The sequence below is a fragment of the Ammospiza caudacuta genome, chromosome 3, assembly GCF_027887145.1.
Source record: "Ammospiza caudacuta isolate bAmmCau1 chromosome 3, bAmmCau1.pri, whole genome shotgun sequence".
NCBI classification, from domain to species: Eukaryota; Metazoa; Chordata; class Aves; order Passeriformes; family Passerellidae; genus Ammospiza; species Ammospiza caudacuta.
The window spans coordinates 7,907,765-7,934,899 of record NC_080595.1 but is presented as its reverse complement, the minus strand read 5'-3'; the positions used below and the strand labels follow the sequence as shown (position 1 = coordinate 7,934,899).

The window sequence follows — 27,135 nt, the reverse complement described above, 5'->3', positions numbered from 1 at the left end:
TGGTGGTGGTTTGCGGGGGGATTTTTGTTGTTTTTTGGTTTCTTTGTTTTTTTTTCTTTTTTTTCCTAAACTTAGAGAATTGATATGCATAGCTCTGGTTTTCACATGGAAAATACCAACCTTTTCGAATTGCTGCCTACATGCGGAACCAGGTGAGGCAGGGACAGCAGAGGTGCGAAGCTGCTGAGGCGCTCAGTGAGGCAGAGATGCTCCTGCACGGGGCAGCAGCTGGACAGAGACCGAGATGGGAAATTTCTCCGCCGGCGCGGAGCGACGGGAGGCACGGCGGGGGTGCGGCGTGGCACGGGCGGGGAGGGAGGTCTGGCAGGCGGGGCCGGGCCGAGCCGAGCCGGGCTGAGCCGTGCCGGGGCGGGGCGGCGGCAGCGATGGCGGGGATGGCGGAGGCGCTGGCCAAGGAGCGGGCGGTGGCGCTGGGCGCCGGGCAGCACGACCGGGCTGTGCCCTACCTGGGGCAGCGCTTCGGGACCCTGCGGCAGCAGTGCCTGCAGGAGGGGCGGCTCTTCCAGGACCCCTCCTTCCCCGCCGGCCCCAGCGCTCTCGGCTACCGGGAGCTGGGGCCCCGCTCGCACAAGACACAGGGCGTCGTCTGGCGCAGACCCACGGTAGGGCGGCGGGGAAGGGGGGGATGCTCGGTAGCATCGTTCCACAGCATCCCCCGGCTTCCTGCTTCCCCCAACCCCTAAATTTGGGTGGATTGAGCCGTGCGGGGCGGCGGTCGGGGCGCGGTGTGAGCTCTCCCCGCGGTGCGCTCGCTCCGTGCGGCTGCGGATGCTCCGGGCACCGCAGGGTCCCCCTTGCTCCGGGGACAGGCTGGCAGCGTGGCTTGCTCTGCCTGGAAAACAGACGAGTCACAAAAATCGTTTTGCTCTCCGTGCAGAACTCCCTGTGATGGACAGATGGCTTTGGGTAGCGCTTGGGGCTCTTCCTGCCGATAACTCTTTCCTTCAGCAGAGCCAGAGTTGACCACCGTGCGGTTTATTCCCTTCCAGCCATGGGAGCCATGGGGTCAGGTGGAGTCCGGGGTGTCCCCAGGCATTTCTGAAAGACCTCAGTGTGGTCAGTGGTGGGGAGGTAATGGCAGATCAGTGTCTGCACTGTGCATGTGAAAATGCAGCACACACGTCCTGTGAAGTGAGCTGGCTGCACCCGAGCTTTGGTCACCAGTGTGGTTCTCACTGCGCTTGCTGTGTCTGGAGCCCGCACCCATTCCTGCGCTGCTCCATCTCTGTGGTGCTCACTGCTGTGGTCAATGGTTTGGTTAATCTGCTGCAAGTGTGGTCTCGTTCCCTGCCTCACCTGCAGCCAGGTGTAATGCCTGTGCCCAGGTGTAATGCCGGGCTTGTTTTGTTGCCAGGAGCTGTGTGCCAGCCCCCAGTTCATAGCAGGAGGAGCCACTCGCACGGACATCTGCCAAGGGGCCTTAGGTAAGTTGGGGCACAGAGCTGAGTTTTCTGTGCAGGTGCTGCCCCAGGGCACCAGATATCTCCTTTTGCATCCTCCCACCTCCATTCATTTCAAATCAGACCTTTCTCACCTTTCCTTGGCATTTGCTGTGTGTGGTTAGTGAGCACAGCCTCTCTGCATGCACCAAGCAGGGGTGGCACACGCTGCTTTCCTGATGGCTTTTCTGATCATGGCCAGCTCCTTTCATGTTCTCATCCATATCCATGTGCCTGAGAGCAGCCTGGCTCATTTCTGCCTTAAACAGCCAGCTGTGTGCATAGCAGGACTTCCCTTTCCCTCTGCTGGGCAGGAGGAATCTCCTGAAACCTGGGGAGATGCTGTAGAGAGAAAAGAAGTTGTATGGGGGATTCCCAGCTCTTGAGGAAGACAAAACGGGGGTGTTTCAGGAGGGATGGGCCAGCCTGGGAGCCCTCTGCTCTTGCCAAGGCTTCTGCTGAGTTTGTGCAATGGCAGCCCCTTGGTGGGGCTCTCCAGGGAAACTCTGGGAGCTGCAGGGAAGTGCCCAGGGACAGTGGGGAGCAAATGGCTTGGCCTGGCTGTGAGGGCACAGCTGTCCCAGTGTGGAAGCATCTCTCCTGCCTTGCCTGACAGGAGGGGTTTTAGCTGGAGGATGTCTGCAGAGGTATGAGGAGAAGAATTAAAGTGAAGTGAAGGTAGCAGTAGGCTCCTACTCCATAGCTCTAGTGAGAGGAGTTTGGGTTAGACAGTGATGTGGTTGAGGGAAAGCTCTCCTGTAGGAAACATGACTAATATGAGCCGTGCTGTGCTGCTGCACTTGGCAAAGGAACCCCATTCTCTTTGTTTGCTTTCAAATATTCACCACACAGCCACTTCTTAGTTTCTGCTCCCACTGCTGCTATTTGTGGGTTCATATCCAAAAATGGAACAGGCAGAGAAGCTTATATTTTGTGCTTATAGTTTCATTCAGAAAAATATGGTTTTTATGTTAGTGCTTTGGCAACCAGATGCAATTTGTATGAAAAATCCATGACAGTAAAAATATTTAGAATATGAACTTGGTTCTGCTCATGCCCCAATGTCATTGTAGTTGTGGGTTTGGCTCTGCTGTGCCTTGAGGTGTTGCCATGTCACCAGCTTCCTTCCTTCCTGCGCTCTCTCCACCTTATACCATGTCTCCCACTGTGACTGCTTTGGCATGAAGCATGTCCCAGTGCTTAAACACACGTGCCAGACATCTGTTATCTCTTTTTATTATGAAACTTTCTGGGAAGAAGTTCTTCAAATTGAAATTAAAGTTTACTTAATGCCATTTCAACATCTGGCATTTCTGTAGAGATCTTAGTGGAGTCTCTTAGTTGCTTTCTGCCTTCTGCTTTTCCAGCTTTTCTCTGCAGATGCTGTGGCACCAAGGGCATGGGAATGAAAGATCTGAAGCTTCATTTTCAAGTTGTGAAACTGCTGTTGCTAATACCAAGCTCTGTTTTTAAATTGATGAAAGCATTTGCTGCCCTAGTGCTCTTTGGAGCAGTCAGATGTTCTCATGGGGTTTATGGTATCACCAGAGGATATGAAGTGACTCACAGCTGGTATTTTTGTTCTCCTGACTGAATCTGAATCAGAGCTTGTCAGTGCTCTTGTTTGTATCTCCTTCATTGTCACTAAGTACTGCAATGACTCTCCTGCCTTTCTTCTCATGAATCTGGGCAGGATTTTGGTCTTGTGTGACAATTGCTGATTAAAAGTTAGATGCTTTTGATCTTAACTCTGTGTAGCCACTGAGTTCCTAAGAGTCTGCATAGAATCTCTGCTCTTTCACACAATGGGGCTGGTAGATCTACTGTACAAATGTTTTCTTTTTTTCTTTTTCTTTTTTTCTTTTTCTTTTTTTCTTTTTCTTTTTTTCTTTTTCTTTTTTTCTTTTTCTTTTTTTCTTTTTCTTTTTTTCTTTTTCTTTTTTTCTTTTTCTTTTTTTCTTTTTCTTTTTTTCTTTTTCTTTTTTTCTTTTTCTTTTTTTCTTTTTCTTTTTTTCTTTTTCTTTTTTTCTTTTTCTTTTTTTCTTTTTCTTTTTTTCTTTTTCTTTTTTTCTTTTTCTTTTTTTCTTTTTCTTTTTTTCTTTTTCTTTTCTTTTTTTCTTTTTTTCCACTGCCTTATCTGACACCAGCATTTGTTTTGAGAAATTTGCTTAAGCTTACATTTACTTGAGCTTTGTATTTACTTTGAATGTTCTTGTCCCATCACATTTCAGGATGTTCTAGAGAAGATTGCACTGGAAGATGCCAGGTGCTTTTGGAAACCTGTACTTTTTATTATCCTGCTTCTTTTCTATGGGAAGCTTTTGTAGTCTCATTTATCCCCCAAAAAGCTCGATCAAAAAGCAACAGACCTGTGCCCATGGGGAGTTCCAGTGCTGTTGCTGAGCCCTTCAGAACTTCTGGGAGTGCTGCAGGGACAGATGGGGCACCCAGAGCACATCTGCATGGCAGCTTCTTGGCAGGGAATGTGTCACAAACAGCTCAGCTAATGAGCAGGGTTTCTTTCAGCTCAGGAGTCTTTGGCCAGGTGCATAAATCTGTTTAATTGCTTTGGACCTGGACTATAAGAAGCTGTGATCCGTGTTAGGCATAGCTGATCATCAGTGCAGAAAAGGTTCTCCAGACACCAAAGTTCTGCTGCCCCTTGGGATTTGGATTATCCTTTATTCTGGCCTTGTGAGTTTTTTATTTTGTTTTGGTGTGTTGCTGTTGGGTTTTGTTGCTGTTTTGGGGTTCTTTTCCTTAGGAAACCTTTTGAAGGAGAGGATTTGGAATTGGTTTTGCAGTATCAGACCTGCAAAGTCAGAGATGGTGTTTGGCTCCAGATGGCAGCACGTGGGATGTGGTGACTCATTACAGCTGAGGGGAGGCTCCAAAGCCAGGGAAGCCTGGTTCACCCCTAGCCACCTTTTTTTGGAGTGAATGTCACCATAGTATCACAACACTGGGGTGTAAACAGCACAGGATCTCCCAGCTGCTGTTTGCATGCAGGTGTCTCCTCCTCACGTAACAAAGGTGTGAAAAAATAACAAATTGAAGAGGTTGAATTTCCAAAATCAGACCCTTGGTTTTCTCATGCTGACAGCCACTCCACTGCCAGTGGGTTGCCACAGCCTCGTGTTTGTAACCAGAAAACATTCTGTAGTGCTGTGGTATTAATGTAATTAATAATTAAATTATTAATAATTATTTTATTAGCTATTACAATTAAGTTAAAATTAAATATTTTAATTATTTAATACCACAATTAATATTAATTAATTAATATAAATACATTCTGTAGCTGTTAATCTAAGACTGCTTTAAAATAAAGATGAATCTGTGGTTGGCAGAAGGAACATTTTCCCTTTTACCCCATACTCTTACATGAGCTGTGCAGTGACCAGAGGAGCTGCCTTTTGCTTACAGCCCTTCAGGCATTTGATGGGTGTGTTTTGTTTGCCTTTTTTTTTCCCAGAATGGTTAATTTTAAGCCCTTAGGGATATTTATGCTTGCCTTGCAATTGCTTTTTTTTTTTTCTTCTTAATGTTCTTCTTAGAGCTGGAGATTAGGTAAATGCAGAGATGGGTATATGGAAATTACAAGTAAAACACTGAAAGCAGGAAAAAGTAAGGATGACAGGACAAAAAATAGCACTTCTTGTTGATGTGTTATAGATAAACTCACAGCCTGAGAATATTCCCTTTTCTGATAATTTTGTCCTGCCTACTGTTCATTTACAGACATTATTTATGATGAATGTAGCCTTGCTAACACTCCTTTCAGGCTCTGAGCAAGATTTCTGTCAGCCTCTCCTTGGACTTTCCTTCCCTATCAAAGGAAAATCCTTCCCTATCAAAGGAAAACCTTGCAGAAGCCCCAGTTCTGGAAGTTCAGGCTATTTGGTAAATACCCTGCTCAAGCTTGCCTGGTGGTAGAATCACAAGATCTGTTCTCACCCAGAGTTGGAATTATCAGGTGTGCATTTAGTGATGGCTGTTCACAAGGCAGAGATGAAATCCTGGCTGTTGGGCACTTTTAAGTGTGGAAACCAAAGGTTGTCTTCCACACATGCTGCAGCTGCCTTTAAACCTCAGGACCTTGCCCAGAGTTGTCAGAGTAAAGATTTGTGTCTGATTCCAAATTCTTGCTAGAAACCAGTATAAAGTTCAACAGAGATTTCTACACCAGGCTGTAATTTCAGTCTGCCTTGATGAGACAGCTGGAAAGCCAAGGAAGATCTTTATAAATTCTGCTTGTGGGCGTGGAGGTGCTCTGGAGGGTGTCTCCCCTGGAATTTCCTTGCTCCTTACCTCCAGGGGAAGCATGACTCAAGGATGTGTTACAGCACTGGAGTGTGTGTTCACCATCTGGAGGCCTGATCAGCTTCTTGAGCCAGCCCTCCTGAGCTGCTGTGGCCATTGGAGTTGTGCATTTGCTCTCCCTGTGCTGCTCCCTGCCTGCCCTGGGTGTGGAATGGAAATACTAATATTTATTGGGAAGAATGGTGTGACAGCTGCCCTCTGAGCCAGACTCTTTCCTCCTGGCCCTGTCATTCCCAGCACACACCTTTGCAGTGGGCAGTGCTGCCTCTGGATGCAGCTGCCAGGGAGGTCTCAGCTCCTTGAAGGAGGCTGTGAGAGGAGTCCCCACTTTGCAGGGCCAGCTGGATGTCCTGTGACAGAGCAGGGAGGGGAATTTCATCACTGCTTCACGGTGTGTCACAGGAGAATAGCAAGGTGACTTTCCTGTTGGAAAACTTCTCTGACAGGCTGATTTTTCAATTCCAGTACAAGCAGCCAGAGGTGGGGCTGAAGGGGAAGTTTTATGTTCAGTTCTTCCCCTCCAGGTTGTGAAGCAGTATAAGCACCTTAGGTTTTGAGATTGTTCATTGTTATTATTATTATTATTATTATTTTGCAATTTCACCTCTTCCACCTTTCCTGAGGTGTGAAAAGAAGTGTGGGACAGATGTATTTCTCAGAGCTGCTCTGGGGGTCAGCTGTGCCAAGCCTGGAGGGAGCTGCAGGTTGTCCATGCTCCTGCTGGTGTTATCCGAGCAGTGATGGATTTGGGCTTGAGTGATGGATTTGAACCTCCAGAGCTGCTTTAGAGTTCATTCACCTGAGACTTTGTCCCATTTGGATCCCAGCTTCTCACCCATAAGCTTTTGAGCCTTTTCCCATGGCAGAGAGGTGGCTGTGTAGGGACTGCTGCTTGCTGACAGCTGTGGCAGGTTCACACATTGAAGCTGCAACCCTGCAGGACTCTCCTGTGGGATCTCATGTGCAATACTGACTGCCCTCTGTTCACAAAGCAAGGGAACAGCAGGTCTGGGGATGGTAACAAGGAGTTTTGTGTCGGGCTGTGGCAGTCAGGGCATCATCTTGTGGCATTCACATTCTCTGAACAGAGAGAGACATAATTCTCTCTCCCAGGGATTTTCCTGGAGAAGGCAGCACAAGAGGGAGAAGAGAAAACAATTCTTACCTCTACTTGTTGCTCCTGTTGTTTGGCACATGTGGAATGTGTTATGGAGATTGTTTACGCAAAGTGATTTATTAATTGGACTCTGGAGATGGTTGTTTGGCTTGATTGACCAATTGGGTCAAAGTTGTGTCATGACTGTCTTCAAACAGCCATGGGTTCTCTTTAATTTAGTAATATAATATAATATAATATCATATCATATCATATCATATCATATATCATATAATATCATATAATATAATTGTTCAGCCTTCTGAAATCATGGAGTCAGAGCACATTGTACACCACGTTGGGGGTGCCCTGCATTGATATCATCTGGCTCTGTAAATCTCTGACCACCTCACCAATGGGCTGCAGGAGGCCCATGGCTGAGCAGAGAGGTGACTGGTCTGGGAAAGTAAAACTGGGCTCTGAAAAGAATTCCAGAAAGCAGAGATGTAATGTTTATAGGGCTGAGGTCCCTTCCTCCCTCTGCATGGTGTGGAAAAACACTGTCCAGGCAGCCTGTGGTGTGCAGGGCTGGTGGGTGCTGGCTCCATCCCAGGCAGGATGAGGAGGTGTGTGGGCTGGGAACAGAGCCTGCCTTCAGGCCCTTCCTGGCTCTCTGGTGACTGTGCTGGACACCAGACATGGGACTAAACAGAGGGGCCTGGAGCAAGAGCCTCCAGAGATGTGTGAGGTGAAAGGAGCTCCTGTTTGCAGGGAGGCTGGCAAGAAACCTCAAAGGGAGCTTGCCCAAAGGACAGGTCTCTGGAGAGCAAGGAATATGTTTATTAAACTTACTTAAAAACTTGTTTATTAAACTTTTCCCTTGGAGAAGAAAAAAGAATGCAGCCTGTGTCTGAGAAAACACCTCTGAGGAGAAATTGCACCCCTAAGTACCAGTGTGTGCCCACAAGCTCTTTGCCTTTTCTCTGTGCTGCTTCCTATCATACAGGCACCCCATTGAATATTAAGTTTTCTTTCAAACAGTGCCAGAACGAGTGATCACTGTGGTGGTAGGTGAGAAAAGCCTGCTTTGACTTTCTTTTAATGACTTTGGTCTTGAGGAAACACTTGCCTGGATCTGGAGGATATTTGATCTGTGAGGGGAGGGACCATCCTATGCCAGCTGAGGGAATTATTGATTATATATATAATGCACATATAATGCACAATCCTGATGCAGTGCAGAAACTAAAGTTTGAATAATGAATGCTGTCTGGTTTTTTTTATTTTCCTCTTCTTTTTACAGGAGACTGTTGGCTCTTGGCAGCCATTGCTTCTCTCACCCTGAATGAAGAAATTCTGGCCCGTGTTGTTCCCAAGGACCAGAGCTTCCAGGATAAATATGCAGGAATTTTCCACTTCCAGGTCTGTGGAAAACAGCCTTTTCCTCTCAGTGCTATTGAGCAGGAGCCAATGTGGCTGGCTATGTATCCATGTGTGTTTCCTGGCATGGCTTTGTGGGATGTCAAAGAGCCAGACAGAAAAAAAGGAGACATCTAAAAAGGGTGGTGGAAGGAACAAGGCCATTAATCAAAGATCTGGGAGCAGGGGCTGCCCTTGTGGTCCTTCCTCCCTGAGGAAGGGTATGTGAGTATGTGCATCCCTGAACAGGGTGGGTGAAGCTGTCTGGGACACGGGGATTGTTTTTTCAGGGATTGCTTTTCTCCAGGGAAATCGATGTTCAAAGACAAATATTCTGGTGATGGGACGGTGATCATGCACCAGCATGGGGTGGTGATGGATGCTTGTGCTCTCTTCCCTCAGTTCTGGCAGTATGGGGAGTGGGTGGACGTGGTGGTGGACGACAGGCTGCCCACCAAGAACGGGGAGCTGCTCTTCGTGCACTCGGCCGAGGGTGCCGAGTTCTGGAGCGCGCTGCTGGAGAAGGCCTATGCCAAGTGAGTCAGGGCCAGGCTTCCCCCCTCACATCCCCCACAGCACCCCCAGCTGCATGGTGACTGTGCATTCAGAGTGTCAGTCTGCTTGTCAGCCTTTGCAGCTTCTGGGGTGTCCCACAAAATGGCTTTCTGCTGGGATATCCCACAATGGCTCCTTGGTATGGCTCTGTTGACAGATACCTAAGACAAGGAGCCAAAAGCATTGGGTTTGTTGCTAGCCAAGAAAAGCAGCTCTTGCATCTCATGGTGAGGCTGTTCTGGAGCAGCCTGCTGTCACCAGGGCCTGGGAAGCTCCATTTTGTGTGTGTGCTCTATGCACCTCTAAGGGCTTGGCAGCTGCCAGTGCTTCAGTGTGCAGAGCACATCAGTCTGTGTGCCCAGGGCTGTGTTCAGTGCTCATACCTGAATCTCCATTTTTGGGATGGCCAGAGAGGAATTCTATCCTCTAACTCTACTATTTTGAATTGATTTAAGAAATTTAGATCTGTTGAAGTTCAGACCCATAACTGTTAAAGGGGTTTTAAGACTGTGGAACTAGAGAGACAAATTGTTTGGTCTTGATATCTTTTTAATATATTCTTTTTTCTTCAGATAGTGTTCATGATTCCTGTTATTGATATGACTGAACCTGCAAGGTGTAGACATGATTGTTTAATATTTTGTGCTGAGTTTTCCAAGTACAGAGGTCTAAGAAGCAAAGCTGAGTGGAGGGGCACGTTTGTAGCTGCTCTAATGCTCCTGAAAGCAGCAATGCTGTGACAGCTGACACATTGTGCCTCCTGAAGAAAGGGGAGAGCAGGGAGCCTGATGGTTGTGTGTTAGTGACAAGAGAACACGAAGCCTGATGGTTGTTCTGTCCCCCATTTTGTGCAGGCTGAATGGCTCCTATGAGTCCCTCTCTGGTGGCACCACCACCGAAGGCTTTGAGGACTTCACTGGTGGCATTGCAGAGTGGTATGAGCTGCAGAAGCCACCCCCCAACCTCTTCAAGATCATCCAGAAGGCACTCCAGAAAGGCTCTCTCCTTGGCTGCTCCATTGATGTGAGTCTGCAGGCTGATTTCTGGGTTCTTGCTGAGCACACAGGCTGGGGTGGAGCTGTGCTGCACCTGCAGGAGCTGCACACAGCATCATTCCAGCCCCCTCTGCCTGTGGCTCCTTGCTCTGCCTTGTGCCTGAATTTGACTCACAGATGTGACTCAGACATGTGCCCTCCATGGGGGCTAGGCTGAAACTAAACATCATTAGTTCATGTAAAAAAATCATTCCCTCTCTTGTGCTTCTTCCATGAGTCCTTCTGCTGTGTGGTAGGTTGAGGGTAGTGAATCACACAGGGAACTTGTCAGGGGTGCTGATGGGCATCTGTGTTCCTAAGAAAACCTGGCAGCAGGATGGCACAGGCTGAGAGAGCTGCTGCTAATGACTCCTGCTCAGAGGCGACAATGTCCATCCTTGCTGCAGCCTTTTTGTTGCACAAGTTGTACCTGAAATGTTCCCAAAAAATCTGGGCTCTGTTCTTGAAGCAGAGAAGATCAGACTGCTGCCAGACCTCTGAAAGGTTTTATAGGAAGACACATTGTCAGAAGCTGGACTCACATGGGACAGAAAAGAGGAGTTTTGGACCTGCCTTCAAGGACTCAGCATTGCTTTTAGCCTTACTGAAATGAGTCTAGGTATTGTTACTGTGGTAATCACCCTCCTCCCAAATGAGATTGCATCTTAGTTATGTCTAAAGGGAAGGTAAATTGTTTACAAAAACTCCATTCATAATATAAATGTAAATGTTTCCTCCCATTTTTCAAGTTGAATCAGAGTTCCAGGAGAGGGAAGCTTCACAGCAGGAAAAGTGCTTGGTTAATGTCAGTTTGACTTAATGGTATTTTCAAGGCCTGTTTTACTCGTTTGCATTTAGATAAGAATCTGACATCTGGAGTTTTGCCCCAGACTTCTACAAATCCATTGGGTGGGTGGGGGGGAGAGTAGATATATTATGTTGTTGACAAGTGCTGCCACTTTCTGTAGTGTAAATTAGCTGTTGCTGAGTTTATCCTTTGAAAAAAATAAAAAACTTATAAAATCTTTCTTTCTCTTCTGTAAGAGAAATAGAGACACAGAGATTAAGCATTAAATGGAGAGTGAGCTGTTGGGCAGTAATTGACAGCAGGAATCCTGCCTGCTCCATCCAATCCTCTCTGTTTGTTTAAGCTTCAAATATGCTTGTTTAGAGGTCCCACACTTCTGAAATGGTGGAAAGACAATGACAGCCACACATTTCGCTGTCTGGCAAGAAGTGTCTTTTCTCTGAAGTGTTTAAAGGCCAGACTGCCCAAGAAGTGGCTCTGAAAAATTGAGAGGGATGTGCCCTCAGGTAGGAATGGCATCCAAAGGTCAGCCTCTTCCCTTGCTGCCCTGCAGGGCAGATCCCAGGGCTGGGGAAAGGGAGAGGAGCCTCCCATCCTGCTTTGGAACTGCAGGGGGTGTCTTGACCCTGAAATTTGCTGGAGCTGGTGTGATCCCAGTGGAGCCTCAGGCCAGTCACTCCCTGTTATTCTGCTGGTCCCTTGAGAACTTGGAGTTTATGGTGTGCATCCCCTTTGGAGGTGCACAAGAGTGGCTGCACCACACTGAGTGTTCTGGAGCCAGGAGGGAACTTTGCTGCAGTGCCAGGCTTCTGGTGTGCACCCCATGCCACAAACATGGCAAAGTCCCTGGGGTCCCAGCACCACCCCATGTGCTGCTGTCCCCTCTCCCTGCTCTGTCACACTTGTGGCTTTTGTGCAGCAGCCAAACCACTCCTGCAGCCTCCCAGCGAGCTGACAGCTCTGTTGGGAGGAGAAGCTCGGTTCTGCTGGATCCCCTGCCCATGGGAAGCTGCAGTCACTGATGTGCTTTGCCCTGCAGATCACCAGTGCTGCAGAAACAGAAGCAGTCACCTCCCAGAAGCTGGTGAAGGGACACGCGTACTCGGTCACCGGGGCAGAGCAGGTAGGTGTGCCACCCCAAGGTGCAGCAGGGGCTGTGTGGGGCAGCCACAAACCCATCTTCTTCAAACACTGCAAATTCCTAAGTGTCAGCCATTTTGCTGGATTGGGTTTTGAGTGTCTTCTTTCTGAAGAAATGCTTGATTAGTTGGCATGTTTTGGATAAACACAGATTTGCCTTCTTGGGTGTTTGACCAAAACAAAACCCTCTTATTCCATGAGCATGGCTAATTCCCACTGAGCAGGGTGGTGAGCAGCTCTGTGCAGAAGGCATGCTGTCCTCTGATGGTGACCAGGCCCTTCAGTGCACTTCTGTACAGCAGGCCATACTCTTTTTACCTTAGAAGCACAGCAAGAAGTGTCCTGACCACAAAAAACCCCAAAAACCCCATGTATTATTGTCCCCAAAGTGCCTGCTGAGCAGCACATTTCAGCTGGGCTTGATGTCCAAGCACAAGAGGCCTGCCCAAGAGTGGGTGACTGGTGAAGGCAAGACAAAACGAAGCAGATCATGGCATCCTTCCATGTGTGCAGTGGGTTTTTGCTTAGTTCACTGGTAATTGTTTCTGAAATACTTTTTGAAAGTTCAGGGTGAGGTGTAAAGAGCTGATGACATGCTGTGCTGGTTTGTGGGTGTGCATTTGGTCTTCTTCTCACAGCAAAAGCAGGAAAGAGGGAGTTTGTTCACCTTAATTCACAAGTGGGCATGGTTTATCCAGGCTGCTCCTTTGGAGATATGTGCACACTCTGTAAGGATATTTCAACTGGGGTGTCATCCCTGGACTGCAGAGACCTGCAGATGACAAGAGGAGGGGGCTGAGGCTGCTGCTCTGTGGGGCATTGCTATGGTCAGAGGGGTTGTGGCAGTCTCAGTGTCCTGGCTTCTCTAACATATAAACACAGGGGTAAAAAGGCATTTGAATGTGAAGAGACAAATATTAGAGTGACCTGAAATGGTCTCCATGGTGAGAGAAGGATGAGAATCTTGTTTCTTGATCAGAAGGCTGGTTTTGTTGATATAAGATATATAATACATTATAACTATACTCAAAAGAATAAGGAGAGAAGTTGCAAAGGTGGCTAAGCTAAGAATAGAATAGAAAAGAATCTAAAAACAAGAGAATTCTCTGTCCCTGTGTTCCAGAGAGCTTGCCCTGTGATTGGCCCTTAATTGTACACACGGAACATGAACCAATCACAGGTGCATCCTATTGCATTTCACAGCAGCTGATAATCATTGTTTACATTCTCTTTCTGGGGCCTCTGCTTCCCAGAAGATGCCCAAATCCCAAATAAAGGATTTCTATGAAAAAATGTCTGCGACAGACAATTTATACCTTAGTGATGACTTTGAGAAATATCTCAGTACCTGGTTTTGGCTTTTGTGTAACAGTTTTACATTCCCTTTGCTTGTAAGCCTATCAAAGGTGATTTTTTTAAGCAGCGCAAATCAGACATTTTGGTTTTCATGGGCTTTGGTTTGTGCATGCTGTAAAACTTCTCTGGACAAGCCTGGCTGGCTGTGTGAAGCTCACTCAGAACCGGTTGGACTTTTGTCTTTTGGCCCAAATGTGTGCACGTTGTCATGCCCAGCACTGACATACTTGCTCTGTCATGTTTTTAATTACTGGAGAGGATGAGGGAGGGAGCATGGTGCTGAGTCCCTGGTGATTCTTCATCCACTTCTGATCCCATCAGGTGAACTTCCGAGGAACCGTGCAGAAGCTGATCAGAATCCGAAATCCCTGGGGAGAAGTGGAGTGGACTGGGAAGTGGAATGACAAGTGAGTCAATGGCTTCCTTGTTGCCAGTAGCCCTTTACTGCAGGGCTGCAGTTGTGGTTTTGTGCTTTTCTGTCTGTTCCCTGCCTGAAATTCCTCTGTAAGTCCTCTCTGGATGTGGTGTTCACGTGGAACTGTTTCAGAGAGAAGCATCCCCTTGCTGTCATCTCCCTGGCAGCCATCACAGTGTGTGGTGCCTTTCATGCAAATTCCAGCCTTTGTGTAAGATGCAGAGATTTGGTTGGTGCATCCTAGAAAACTCCCTGTAGTTTCTGCTTAATTAACAGCCTGGATTCAGTGGTGAACTTCTGAAAATTCACTTTGTAAAAGGGCTTTAAAAGTCCATTTCTGCTGTTAGCCATGAAAGCTGGAGTTTACTCACTTCTGTGGCTGGGCAGTTTTTATTCTGACTCTTTCTTTTTCTGTCTCAGTCTAGACATTGCACTTTCTAAAAATAATACTCTGTTTCTCATCCTTTACCTTGGATATTTGAGAATTGAGGTATTTTATGTGCCAGGTGCATCTATTTTTAATTCTGCAGTGATGTGAGAATTCTGGAACTGCTAAAAGTTAGATCTTGTGCCAGAACAGCCACATGAGAGTTTCACCTTTCCCATGGGCTGTGGTTGATGTGGGGTTCTCTTCCAGCTGCCCAAACTGGAGTGGTGTTGACCCTGAGGTGCGGGAGCGACTGACCAGGAGACACGAGGATGGGGAATTCTGGTGAGTGTCACATTCCAGCAGAAGGGAATTGTTGTATTTTTGGGGTGCCCTGTGGCATCTGACTCCATGTTCTTAGAAGGCTAATTTATTATTTTATGATACTAGAATATATTAAAGAATACTATACTAAAGAATACAGAAAGGACACTTACAGAAGGATAAAAAAGATAATAATGAAAACTCGTGACTCTTTCCAGAGTCTTGACGCAGCCTAGCACCGATTGGCCAAAGAGTCAAAACAATTCACAGCAGAAACCAATGAAACAATCACCTGTGAGTAAACAATCTCCAACCACATTCCAAAGCAGCAAAACACAGGAGAAGCAAATGAGATAATTATTGCTTTCATTTTTTTCTCTGAGGTTTCTAAGCTTCCCAGGAGAAAAATCCTGGGTAAAGAGATTTTCCAGAAAATATGATGGTGACAGGGAATGTCAGCTGCTCTGTTTTTATTCATGCAAAACAACCTCTCCCAGTTTGCTCTCCAAGATGAGTGTGCAAATTCACCCCAAGCCCTGGTGGTGAATCCCAGTGGCAGGGAGGGAGGATGGACAAGGGGGTGGGATGGAAAACCCTGCTGAGGAGAGGTTGCCAGTGGCGTTTCTCCCACAGGATGGCATTCAATGACTTCCTGAGGCATTACTCCCGCCTGGAGATCTGCAACCTGACCCCAGACACCCTGGCAAGTGACAGGTACAAAAAGTGGAGCCTGCAGAAGCTGGATGGCAACTGGAGGAGAGGAGCCACTGCAGGGGGCTGCAGGAACTACCCAAGTAAGAAAATCTGGAAACCTTTTAGTTGCCTGCTTGTACTTTCTTCCAGGAGATGGTTTGGGATGGCTTGTGGGATATCTAGGACTAACCTCCAAAAAGTCTGGGAAATTTGGCTCCCTCAAGAGGGTCTGTTGTGGTGGTAAAGGCTGGGGTAGGGGTGGGCAGGGCAGTACATTGGTTTCCTCTCCTCACAGCTAATTTTGGCAGTCAAAGCCACATCTGTCACACCTGACATGTTTAGATATCATCACTGTTGCTATCAAAGAAGCCTCTGAGTAGTTTGCTTAAATCCACTTCCCAGACACATTCTGGACAAATCCTCAGTATTTGATCAAGCTGGAAGAAGAAGATGAGGACCCTGATGATCCTGAGGGGGGCTGCACTTTCCTCATTGGGCTGATCCAGAAGCACCGTCGCAAGCAGAGGAAGATGGGCGAGGACATGCACACCATTGGCTTTGCCATTTATGAGGCAAGGAAGGCTGACAGGACTGGGGAGGAAAAGGGAAAACCTAATTTAATCTATCCCATAAATGGGATAATGCAGTTCCTGGGCTGAGCTTTCCATCAGAACTCAGATGGGCTGAGTTGGACAGCAGCTGCAGCAAGGAGGCTGTAAAGAAACAAAGAGCTGTGTCGTGCTTGCTTAGCCCCTGCCTCCTTTCCTGCTGATGGAAAGGTCAGAGGGCCAGGAGTGAATAGTAGAGTGGGGAGGAATAGTAGAGAAATTGAACCTCCTATAACAATCCTGGTGGGCTGCAGGGAGGAGATTCATCAGGAAGCCACAACCAGCCTGGCTGTGGCTGTGCCCACACTGCCCCAGGTGAGCCTCACCTGCCTCAGGGATGGAGCTGGGAGCTGAGCCAGCACTTGGCCTTGGGTGGTGTGGGCTCAACACCTACTTTCTTCTCAAGCCAAGTCTTTTTTTCTTTTGTTTTGTTTTGCCTTTTTTTTTCCCCCAAGAATGTGGGTGTCCTTGCTAAGTAATGGTGATAAGCAGATGGAGATGCCATTCACCATTCAAGCAGCAAATAACTCTGTCCTTTTCTCCCTGCAGGTGCCCCCAGAGGTATGTGCCATGGGTTGGTGGTCGAGGTGCAGAGCTGGGGCTCAGTGACTGGTGGGAAAAAGAGGTTCAGAGGACCCCACTTCCCTGCAGGACAACATGACTGCACAGAGTCTACAGTTGGAGGCCATTGATTCTGGAAGGGGCCTTGAGCCCACATTGCATTTTTAGAGTGTCCTCTATTGGGATAAGAGTGTTCAGTGCTGCAAAAACTCCCCAGAGCAACTCTTCTGTGGCTCTCCTCTCAGCCCAGCCCCACACTGGCTCCCCCAGAGCACAGCTGCTTTTTCCAGGTTTGCACAGAGTTCATGTTTGAGTCGTGAATAATATTCCAAGGAGGTGTTGATATTTGTTTCCCTAAGCACCACCTCTTTTGGTTTCTCTCCATTTCTACCTGCAGGCAGCTAATAGTGCACCCTGGGGGTCACAGAGGGTGGCAATGCAGCAATACCTCTGAGCTGTTGCTCCTCAGAGGAAGGACTGAAGCTCAGCAGAACCCCTGGGTAACCCCATGGTGGGTTTTGCTGTCCCTGTGAGGGTCTGTGTGAAGCAGCTGGGGCATCCTGTGCCTCCTGAGGCTGTGCCCAAACCAGTGGCTTTTATGTAAAGTATGGTTTCATCGGGAAAAGAAATGGTGCTGCTGGTTAATTAAATTTTTTTATGTACTTTTTAATGCCTTAGCGGTACTCTGTCACTCACCCTAGTTGTCCAAATATTTCATTTCCATAAGAAAACTGATTCTCACTCTTCTTGCCCCCAGAAGGTGGAGTTTTATCTCCCACTGTGCAGCAGGTCTAACAGGTTTTTCAAATTTTTTCTTCATTCTTAAAAATCTGGGAGGACAGGAAGGAGGAGGTTTCTGAAAGATGCACATTCCTGAAGCTGGTTTCTAGAGCTGAAGAAGCTCACCTGTAAGACTCTGCAAAAATAGTTCGTTCTGGAAGATCACAGAATGGTTTGGGTTGGAAGGGACCTTAAAGATCACCCAGTTCCAACCCCCTGTAATGAGCAGGGACACCTTTCACTAGATGTTTCACTCCAAATATAATTTTATATCATTATTTTGGGTTTTTTTTTTTTATTCTCAGACCTGGGAGGCAGAGCTGAGCTGCAGGTGGCAGCAGCTCTGGGGACCAGAGGGACATGGCTCATGTGCCATCTCAATTTGAAGAAAAATGATTGGTGGAAGAATGTGCCCAATGTCTTCAGCCACCCATCATCATCTGCAAAACAAAAGCATGACCTGAATGATTTACTGCAATGATCTGCAAAATACATTTGCAGCCACATCTCAGGAGTCCCACTCACTTTCTCTTATTTTTCAGTTCTGTCAAGCTGACATCTTTTATATTTCCTTTTCCCCAGACATGTCTAAGCTATTTTAAATTTGTAAAAGTGAACACATGCAGACTGCAGTGGGGTTTGGTTTTTTTCACCCTTTCTTTGCTTTTCCTAAGTTTTCTGGCCAGACAAATATTCATCTGAGCAAAAACTTCTTCCTGACCAACAAAGCCCGGGAAAAATCCAATACCTTCATCAACCTGCGGGAGGTGCTGAACCGCTTCAAGCTGCCTGCAGGGGAATACATCATCGTGCCCTCCACCTTTGAGCCCGACAAGAACGGAGACTTCTGCCTCAGGGTCTTCTCTGAAAAAAATGCAAACTCCACGTGGGTAGCTTGTGGTGACCATATTACAGCAGTGGGGACGTGGGGGAGAGTATTGTTATTATTATTGTTATTATTATTGTTATTATTGTTGTTATTGTTATTATTGTTATTATTATTTAAATTTTATTGCTTTTGTTATCCCAATTCCTATTTAATTAAAATGAAAAGGCTTAGGCATGTCACATCTTAAAGAGCAGCTGGGCTAAAGCCTGAGGAAGGGCTGTGGGCTCTTTTGGATTGAGTTACCCTGATTCTAACCAAGCAGAAACCTTCCTCTGTCCTGTAATATTTTGCTGCATATTCCTGCAGCAGTGGGAAACCCAGGGTGTTTGTTGGATTGAATAATTCATTATTCAGCTTTTGATGGGCCCTTAGGAGTTCTTGGGTACCATCTGTAGGTCTGCTGCTCCCTCAGCATGAGACACATCAGAATTGCTTTAGGGCTGTCACTTTTTTGCTGTTTTAAAGAAGAAATTACTAGACTAAAGTTTGATTTGTTCCCAAGAACCTGGTCCTGTGCTAAGTAGGCAAAAGAAGACCCAAAGAGCTGTGTGAGCCCCAAAATCCTGTCTGTGGCACTACAATTTGTAGTGTCTTTCCAAACTCTTGTTGCCACAGCTGGCAAAATACAACTTTCTCTGTGCTATGCTGTGTCCATAGCTAATTAATCCAGTAATTTTTTTGAATGCTCATTATTATTTCCATATTTTAAAAAACCTCTCTTTAACTGAAGCTTGAAGGAAAAGTGTCATGAACATGACTTGTTTTGATTTGAATATTGATTTCTTTCTCTTTCTAGGGTGATAGATGATGAAATTGAGGGCAATTTTGATGAGGTACATCAAATGAAATGTTTTCAATTGAGATAATTTTGTTGTAAGGGGTTGGAGTGCCTGTTCCCTGTGCAGGGTGATGTTTTCTATAGGCATTATCAAGAAATGTTGTCCCACTATGGGAGAATGGGAAAATATCTTTCAATATCCATATCTGGATGTCAAGCAAATGGAAATATCCTCAGGAATGTAATGGAAACAAGGGTTGTCCTTTATCTAGAACTTGGACTTCCCAGGCAGAGGTGCATCTCAAGAGTTAACTGGAGGCACAGGAAATTCTGTTTGTTCTCCAGGACTCCAGGAGTGCAGCTTTCAGCAGCAGGGCCCTTTCTGCATGTAATGCTGTTTCCAGCAGTAACTGGTGGCTCACCATATTTTTAGTCTTGCTGGAGCTGGGGATGCTTTGCCTACTAATGCAGCTACCCCATGTGTAGTGGGTGTTTTTCCCAGCATTTACAATTACCAGTATTTTGAGGTGTCCCTGAAAATAAAACTGAATAAAATCATAGTAAAAACTACTTTGTACCTTCAATCTTGCCAGTTGAATTTTTCACTAAGGGCAAGGAAATGCATTAAGTGTTTCTCAGGCAGACAGTTTCCCCCTTTTGACATTCTCTGTTTCTGTCTTTTAGACTGAGATCAGTGAAGATGACATCGAACCCAGCTTTAAAAAGCTTTTTGGGCAGCTAGCAGGAAATGTGAGTGTTTTTTCTGGTAATATCTTACTGGCATCCTGGTGAGTGGGTGTCACATTTTATGAAGAATTCCTTCACCCAGGATTTTTCTCCTGGGAAGCTGAGAAGCCTCAGAGAAAAGGAAAATAATTATTATCGCATTTGTTTCTCCTGTGTTTTGCTCCTTTGGAATGAGTTTGGAGATGGTTTCCCCACAGGTGATTGTTTCACTGGATTTCTGCTGTGAGTTGTTTTGACTCTTAGGCAGATTGGGGCCAAACTGTGTCAGGGCTCTGGAGAGAGTCACGAGTTTTCATTATTATCTTTTTAGCATTCTGTAAGTATTCTTTCTGTATCCTTTAGTATAATATAGCATAGTATTCTTCAATATAATATAGTATCATAAAATAATAAATTAGCCTTCTGAGAACATGGAGTCAGACTCATTGTTCCTTCCTGCCATGGGGGACCCTGCAAATACAGTAAGTGGGTAAGAGAGATGCCTTCCCCAGGACAGAGTTTAGTTCTTGTGCAGAGTCAGCTCTCAAGTGTGAGCGCAATTGCGCATCCCAGAACCTGTGCAGTCACCCACCTTCTCCCACAGAGGATTTCTGAGCGCTCCTGGTGAACAATCTCTCCTCCTTTTGAACTGTGGGCTTAGCTTTTATCTGCAGGGCCCAAATTCTGTCCTTGGGCAGAGCATATAGCTGGGCTGGGCTTCTCCCCAGGCTGCTCTTGCCTAGGGCACACCTTGCTGCTGGGTGTGCTAATCTCTATTGGATTTGCAGGGATCCCCGTGGCAGGGAGGAATGATGAATCTGACTCTATGTTCTCAGAAGATTAATTTATTGTTTTATGATACTATATTATATTAAAGAATATAAACTAAACTAAACTATATTAAAGAATACAGAAAGGATACTTACTAAACGCTAAAAAGATGATAATGAAAACTCGTTACTCTCTCCAGAGTCCCAACACAGATGGCCCTGATTGGCCAAAGAGTCAAAACAACTCACACCAGAATCCAATTAAACAATCTCCAAACACATTCCACATGAGCATAACACAGGAGAAGCAAATGAAGTAAGAATTGTTTTCCTTTTTCTCTGAGGCTTCTCAGCTTCCCAGGAGAAAAATCCTGGGCAAAGGAATTCTTCAGAGAATGTGAATGCCACAAGTCTCTGGGAACTGGTAGTGCTCCTGGGAATGGGAGGTGGGGAGAGCTTCCCACTTGCTTCCATTCAAGGAAGCTGAACTCAAAGGAGTGTTAGAAATTGCCCAGCTTACCTAAAGGAGCTCAGGGTGAGAAATTTGTTTTCCTCTTTTCCACAGGATGCAGAGATCTCTGCCTTTGAACTGCGCAGCATCTTGAATAAAATCCTGGCTAAACGTGAGTGCTTCCTCCACCAGCAGTTTCAGATGCCACCAGCAGGTTTCCACAGTGGCCATGGGGGCACAGAGGGCACTGCTGACCTGGGCAGGGTCAGAGCTGGGCTCTGCCCCAGACGCTGCTGCTTGGTTCTCCATATGGCCACGGCCATGTGCTCTCTCTGCTGCTTCAGGGGGCTGCAGAAACACTGGGGCTGTGCCAGCCCAGGAGGTGTCTCACAAGCTGTGTGCTTTGGCAGGGTACAGATGGGTGTCTTTTATCCCAGCATCTGCCACTGGGAATTGGCTGCCAGGAAGAGGGATGGATTTGAATAATCCATGATAATAATCAAGAGAGCTATTGCTGCTGTTTTAATACTGAACCACCCAGGAGTAGCAGTAGCTCAGCCAATGGTCTGGGGTGTCCCTAAGGAGGAGGAGAAACTTTGAAACTCTGGGCTTCTGTTTCTGTGAAGAGATTCCTAGCTTGGCACTGCATTATCTTCCTTCCTACTAAACACTGCTCGAGGAACAAGTGCTTGGATAAATAAGTGTCTCTTTAGTGTCCAGAGTGAAATCTTATCAGGTGGTCAGGGCTGTGCTGTATGTCTGTGTGCAGCAGCCAGTAACCAGCAATGGGCTGTTGCTGGCTACCAAGCTTGGCTTCATCTTCAGCCTTTCATGAAGCCACCTCCTGCTGACCTTCCTAAGCTGCAGGTCCACGTTGCCCACAGAAGTCCACTTTGCAGGCAGACAGGAGGAGCAGGAAAGCTTTTGTGTCTGTCTCTTGCTCCTGCAGCACGCCTACAGACCAGACTACTCAGGCTCTTTGCCTGGGGACACATCCCAGCTCAAGGGATGGCACCACTGGAAGCAAATAAAAGCTGGTTTTTTTCATGAGCTATTTAGGAAGGTGCTGTGGTACAGCATGCAGTGGTAATCCTGTCTTTTGCTCTTTCTTTACAGGCCAAGATATTAAATCTGATGGCTTTAGTATTGAGACATGCAAAATAATGGTTGACCTGTTAGATGTATCCTTTAAAGCTCTTCCTAGATGACATTCCCCTGACTGTGCTGAAGCAGGCCAGCTGCCCCTGCTCCCTGGTGGGTCCATCCTGGTGTACTAATGGCTCCTGAGGTGGAGAAGCTGGCTTTACCCTCATTCCCCTGGGAAAGCCACTCCCTTGTCACTGTTGTTCAGAGGTGTGTTATCCCAGGCAGTGGGAAAATCCATTATCAAACAAAGTCTGCTTGGAAGCCTTCCCAGTTGTTGGGTGTTCTGGTTTAGCTGGGGACAAGGTGATGTCTGTGCTGGGAAGAGGCTCTCAGCATGGTGAGGATGGCCTGGGTTGTTTCACCTCTCTGTTATCTGGCTGGAGTTGGTAAGAGCATCACAAAGCCACAGGGACTTAGCAAATGGAAAATTAGGGACACAAATAACAGTGTTTTGTTTTGACATGCCACACAGGAAGCAGAGAGTATGCAGGATTTTGGGAGCTTTTACTCCAAAGATCCAGGCAGAAGTGTAGGATGAAGGATCAAGTCTAACAATAGCTGTGTTCAGCTTCTCTGTGCAGTAGGAGCTGAATTGCAGAGTTGGAAAAAGGGAAAATTACCCGCACAAGGTGATACTTTTCTATAATTTGGTGTAAAATACAGCAGTCCATAGGCACTCCATGGCAGGTGTTGGGAGCAATGCCATGCCCAGGTTCTTTTGTTAGCTGTTTGCTCAGGAGCTGAAGGTCTCCAAATAGCAGGCTTGGCTGTGGCTTTTCCTGTTTATAACCCAGACCCAGGACTTGTGCTCCAGTAACTGCAGGTGTTGAACCCACGGTGCAGAACAAAATGGAATCATCCTGCCTCGTTCATACCTGTAGTGGAAAGACAGAGACCTGCAGCAGGGGTGCAGAAAGAGCTTGTGAGCTGATCATGATTTAAATTAATGATCTTAATGATTTAGAAAGATAGCTTGCACAACAATTGTGTATTCTTCAGGTTGTGTCCTGGATAGAGGATGAGTCCTTCAGAGAGGACTTGAATCCCTCTTCTGTTTGCAATTTTTTTAAAGCCATAACTGCCCATGCAGGTAAACCCAGCAGAGAGAGAGGAAACCCCTTTTTGTTCCCTCTGAACAAACTTCCTTAACTCAGAGAAGAATGATGGGAGTGGCAAACTGGGACTGAAGGAGTTTCACACCCTCTGGACAAAGATTCAGAAATACCAGGTAAAGCACAACCCCTTTAGGAGAACAATCACACCTAGAAGTGGCTGTAGACTGATTTGTGCCATACAATGTGCACAGTCACCTTTCCCAGAGCAGGGACTGTGTGTCTGTAGTCCCCCAGGTTTAGTCTTTATCTGCTCTGGCTACTGCATTAAAAAAACTTACATCCATTTCTTTTAAAAGTGGCTTTAAAAAGTAAGTACCAAGTCCTTCAGATCAATGTTGCAAAGGGCTTTAAGGCTGCATTTCAAGATGTTTCGCTTCTGCCAGAGGCCAAACCACACTCTGCATTATTGTCAAGGTTTCCCTTTGGGTTTTGTGTTTTGCAGAAAATTTACAGAGAAATTGATGTGGATCGATCGGGTACCATGAACTCGTATGAGATGAGGAGGGCACTGGAAACAGCAGGTATTTATATTGATCTGTCTCCTCTTCTCTTATAGATTCCATCAGTTTCAAGCAGGGTTGAGAGATGCTCAGAGCCATATAGTCCCACCTTAAATTACTGAATTTTGGGCACTCTGGGACCTTCCCCTCCTGCCACCACGCAGGATCAGGCATTTCATTTTGTACCTATGTTTACTCTTTGGAAATAGTCTTTAATAGTCTTTAAGAGTCTTTGAAATCCTTGGCATTATATTTCCAGGGTTCAAACTGAACTGCCAGTTACATCAGGTCATCGTGGCTCGTTTTGCTGATGAGGATCTCGTCATTGACTTTGACAACTTCGTGCGCTGTTTGATTCGGCTCGAAACCTTGTTCAGTGAGTGCACCCTCAGTAACCAGGCAGGCTCTGCTGCCTTGGGGTTCCAGCAGGAAAACTGTCCATGAAGCCCAGGATACGGTGCTCGGACAAATTCAAACCTGAGGTGTTAATCTGGCTTCTCTTAGATCCAGGAATCAGTCATTTAGGCCAGGCTGCTGAACCACAGATGGTCTTCCCTGCAAACAACTCTGATGTTGATTAAAAAATTAAAAAATACTAGACAGCACTTTAAAATGTTCAGTCTTGCTCCTGCACAATGACTTTGTCTGATTTGGGGTGTAGGCCATTGTCAAGTTTTAGATTCTGAGACTAAATTCCTTATTGATCCTGAAGTGCAAGGAAAGGGAAGACTTTCAAATTCCTGTATTTACTGTTGTCTGTCATCTCTCTCCAACCACAGAAATGTTTAGAAAACTGGATACTGAGAAAAGTGGGACAATAGAATTGAACCTTGTTAATGTAAGTTCATTTAGCTTTAAAACATTTGTTTTCATTTTTTTTTTGAGTCTGTCCTGCTCCATTCTGACTGAGGATGGCTGGTTATAAGTACTCATATTTGTGCTGGATTTATCTACATAAGCAGCCAGAGAGGTTACCTTTTAAAGATGTTCCTACATCACAACATATACTCTAACAGACACAGTTACTTGCACCAGAAGCCCTTTATCCCTTTGCTGGCAGTAATTTTGGCTTCTTCCCTGTTTTTTCTGTCCACAAACCAAAATATAGGTGCACTTGTGTAGGCAAGACTGACAGTCTTGCTCACATCTGCTTCACCTTTCATGTGTGCCCTGTAGAAAGGACTAAATTTGGAGAAAAGTACCCTCCTACGTGTGTCTGACTTGCTTATTACCTGAACATAACTTATTTCTGAACCTGAGAATCCCAAAACTCTGATTTAAGTGAAATATAAATTTAAATCACTCAGGAAAGATTCTAAAATTACTTCTGTAACAACAGGCTGACTGTATGCTAGAAATGCAACTATACATGCTTGCTACAGGTCTTTTTACTAAATTTAACCTTGTTTTCCTCTCTCTCTTGTTACAGTGGCTGTGCTTCACTGTCATTTGAGCCACAGGCAGCAGCCTGAGACCTCGACAAGAGCATGGTCAGGTGAAGATAATCAAGCTACATACAAGTAATATGCAAACATGAATGTGCCTTAACTTACACAAAGCAAGCAGATTCTGCCTGCAATTGCAAGAAGAAAAGCATTCTACTTCCACAGAAGAACCTGCAACCTCATTTTTATGGGTCTGACAGTCTGTGCCTACTACCATAGAGCCTCTGGACAAAGGCTTTTATTTAGTATCAATCCTCAGTGCGAGTTTTGAAAACACTGCTTTGCTAATATCTTTGTATTTAAGGCATTTTACAGGGCTGCTTCAGGAAGAAAAGCTCATTATAGCTCAACAATCTGGTTTTAAAAAGTGCCTTTTGAACAACATCCTGCATATCTGAAATTAGTAAAGAGATAGTAATGCATATCTAAACACCTGTACTCAGAGATAGGGCTTCCAAGCTCCAGCACTATCCTAGTTAAATATTCTTTAAAGAATTTGAGTAGCAAGTAGATCTTTGACCAAAGTGAGCATTGATGTGCCTGGAGCAGGAGGCTGTTGGCAACAAGATTTTTCCAAGAGAAAGCCCATGCTTTCAGGTGGAATCTTGAGTTCCTGTATCTTATTTATCTCCCTTTGCAATACAATGAAGTATTTAAATACTAAAAAAAAAAAAAAAAGTAGAAATAAAATTTGCCAGATTGTTATTTCTGCTGAAAAGAAGCACTTTTTGTTTGGTTTTTTTTTCTTAGAGATAGATCATCACAGTGCCCATGCAGAGCCTTTTGCTTTGAGGAACAGAAGCTGCTGCCCTTTAAAAGGGAAAACCAGCATGCTGGAGCTGATTGTGGATGCCTGGCAGTTACTGAAATGTTAGATAAGCTGATACTTTTAAAGATTAATGCTTGAACAGCCAAAGGTTTCTAAGATAGATAACTGATAGCACATACCCCACACTCAATGTTGCTGCCTTTAGCTTCCCCACCTGAGGAGCTGTGGGGAAATTTTTTCCTTAGAAACTGTTTCTTCCTTATGGGCACCTTCTCAGAAAGCAGTAGGACTTACCTAGTAGGGTAAGGCACTTTCTAAATACCCTTATGGAATTATTTGCTCCTCTGTTAAATAATGTTCAGTATCAAGTTATTGCCAAAGAGAAAGGATACCTCTATAGGAAAGGCTTTACTTGAAAAATACTTGTGCCAAATTGGATTTTTTCCTTAAGTATGTCCCTTAGCTTTGAAGTTTAACAATGTGTCGCTAACAGATTCAGCTCAATATTAAATGCAGAAAACCTACCTTGAATGGCTGGGGGAGGAAAGGTTCAGTTCACTACAGAAAGCAGCTCAAAGTTAGCGCAATGTTCAACAACAGTGTCTTGCTAGTAACATTTCTAATAAAAATCGCTATTAAAATACCCAGAGTTAAAGCTTAAGAGGAGACAAAGTTTAATGGTGAAGTAAACAAGTAGAGTAAAAACAAGTACATTGTCAAGGACTACAGAAAGTTTCTACACTTAGTCTTCAAGTACAAAATACAATAAATACATGAGGCTCTTCGTAAAAAGAGGAATCTAAAACTACATTTCTGTTACAGCACATGATATTTTGAATACATAAAATTTCTAAGATGCTACAGCTTTTTTAAAAGTTATTGCTTAATGGATTGGTCATGTGGTTGTCACTCTTCAGATGCACTTCAGTTTTTTTAGCTTCTTTTAACAAACATTCTGCTTCCAGCAATAAGCAGTTGGGTGCTATGCACATACTTCAATTTCTCCCATCTGGAAAAAGCCTCGGGATAAATTTGGACAAAGCCAAGTTGTCTGTTTCATGATGATTCCTTCAATGGCAATTTCAAAAGGTCCTGGTATTTAATGCAGAAAAGAAGTGAAATTCTCTTCTGCCATGTTTGAAGACAGCTGGGTGGGTACTTGAACATAATGGCTTGATTTGACCAAAGGCAGCAGAATTTCATTTGCTTGTAAGCATTATTTCATCTTGTACAATGCCCTCATCCATTTGCTAATGCATCAATCCTTCATTTGTTTTCAGAGCACATTTTTCATAGCTTTCAAATTACATTGTCATTGAAATAAGTCTCATGATATTGGAACCAACACAAACTGGACCTTTTTTTCTGTAAGTTATCCATGATTAGTACTTCAAGAATCTGGCTTCTGTACTATTTCATGCCAAGCTTCTTTGTCTAGGTTTAATCCTTGGATACAGCTGAGGGTAAAACAGAAATGAGGTTTAAAATTTTAGTACTTTAAAAGGTTACTCTTTTTAAAAGAAAAATAAAGGAACAAAAGCCCCCTCTCTTTGGTGCTACAATTCTAATGTAACCCATAGTAGCAAAAGCATGGTTATAAAAAACAC

At 45.4% G+C, this 27,135-nt stretch overlaps 2 protein-coding genes across 4 annotated transcripts in view; one reads left to right on the top strand and one right to left on the bottom strand.

The window, feature by feature from the left end:
* The first annotated feature begins 386 nt into the window (after positions 1 to 386).
* On the top strand, positions 387 to 27,135 carry CAPN2 (calpain 2). The gene is made up of 21 exons (XM_058802568.1): positions 387 to 623; positions 1,376 to 1,445; positions 8,183 to 8,301; positions 8,701 to 8,834; positions 9,708 to 9,876; positions 11,735 to 11,818; positions 13,513 to 13,598; positions 14,244 to 14,318; positions 14,931 to 15,091; positions 15,393 to 15,562; positions 16,148 to 16,159; positions 17,614 to 17,825; positions 18,625 to 18,661; positions 19,291 to 19,356; positions 20,668 to 20,725; positions 21,670 to 21,734; positions 22,859 to 22,927; positions 23,257 to 23,335; positions 23,574 to 23,690; positions 24,094 to 24,152; positions 24,744 to 27,135. Exons 1-21 carry the CDS (start codon positions 387 to 389, stop codon positions 24,765 to 24,767), a joined length of 2,103 nt encoding a protein of 700 aa, XP_058658551.1. The 3' UTR covers positions 24,768 to 27,135.
* The window catches only part of TP53BP2 (tumor protein p53 binding protein 2), a 58,637-nt gene continuing 57,680 nt past the window's right edge, over positions 26,179 to 27,135 (bottom strand). For all 3 annotated transcript variants that reach the window (XM_058802567.1, XM_058802565.1, XM_058802566.1), the window contains exon 18: positions 26,179 to 26,985. In XM_058802567.1, coding sequence (XP_058658550.1) covers positions 26,944 to 26,985 — 42 coding nt within the window. In that variant the 3' untranslated portion in view covers positions 26,179 to 26,943. The remainder of the gene's footprint in view (positions 26,986 to 27,135) is intronic.

Coding starts and splice junctions, on each gene's coding strand:
- CAPN2 (XM_058802568.1), top strand. CDS start 387: ATGGCGGGGATGGCGGAGGCGCTGGCCAAGGAGCGGGCGGTGGCGCTG. Junction 9,877..11,734: donor TCCTTGGCTGCTCCATTGAT/GTGAGTCTGCAG, acceptor TTTGCCCTGCAG/ATCACCAGTGCTGCAGAAAC. Junction 21,735..22,858: donor TAATGGTTGACCTGTTAGAT/GTATCCTTTAAA, acceptor AACTCAGAGAAG/AATGATGGGAGTGGCAAACT.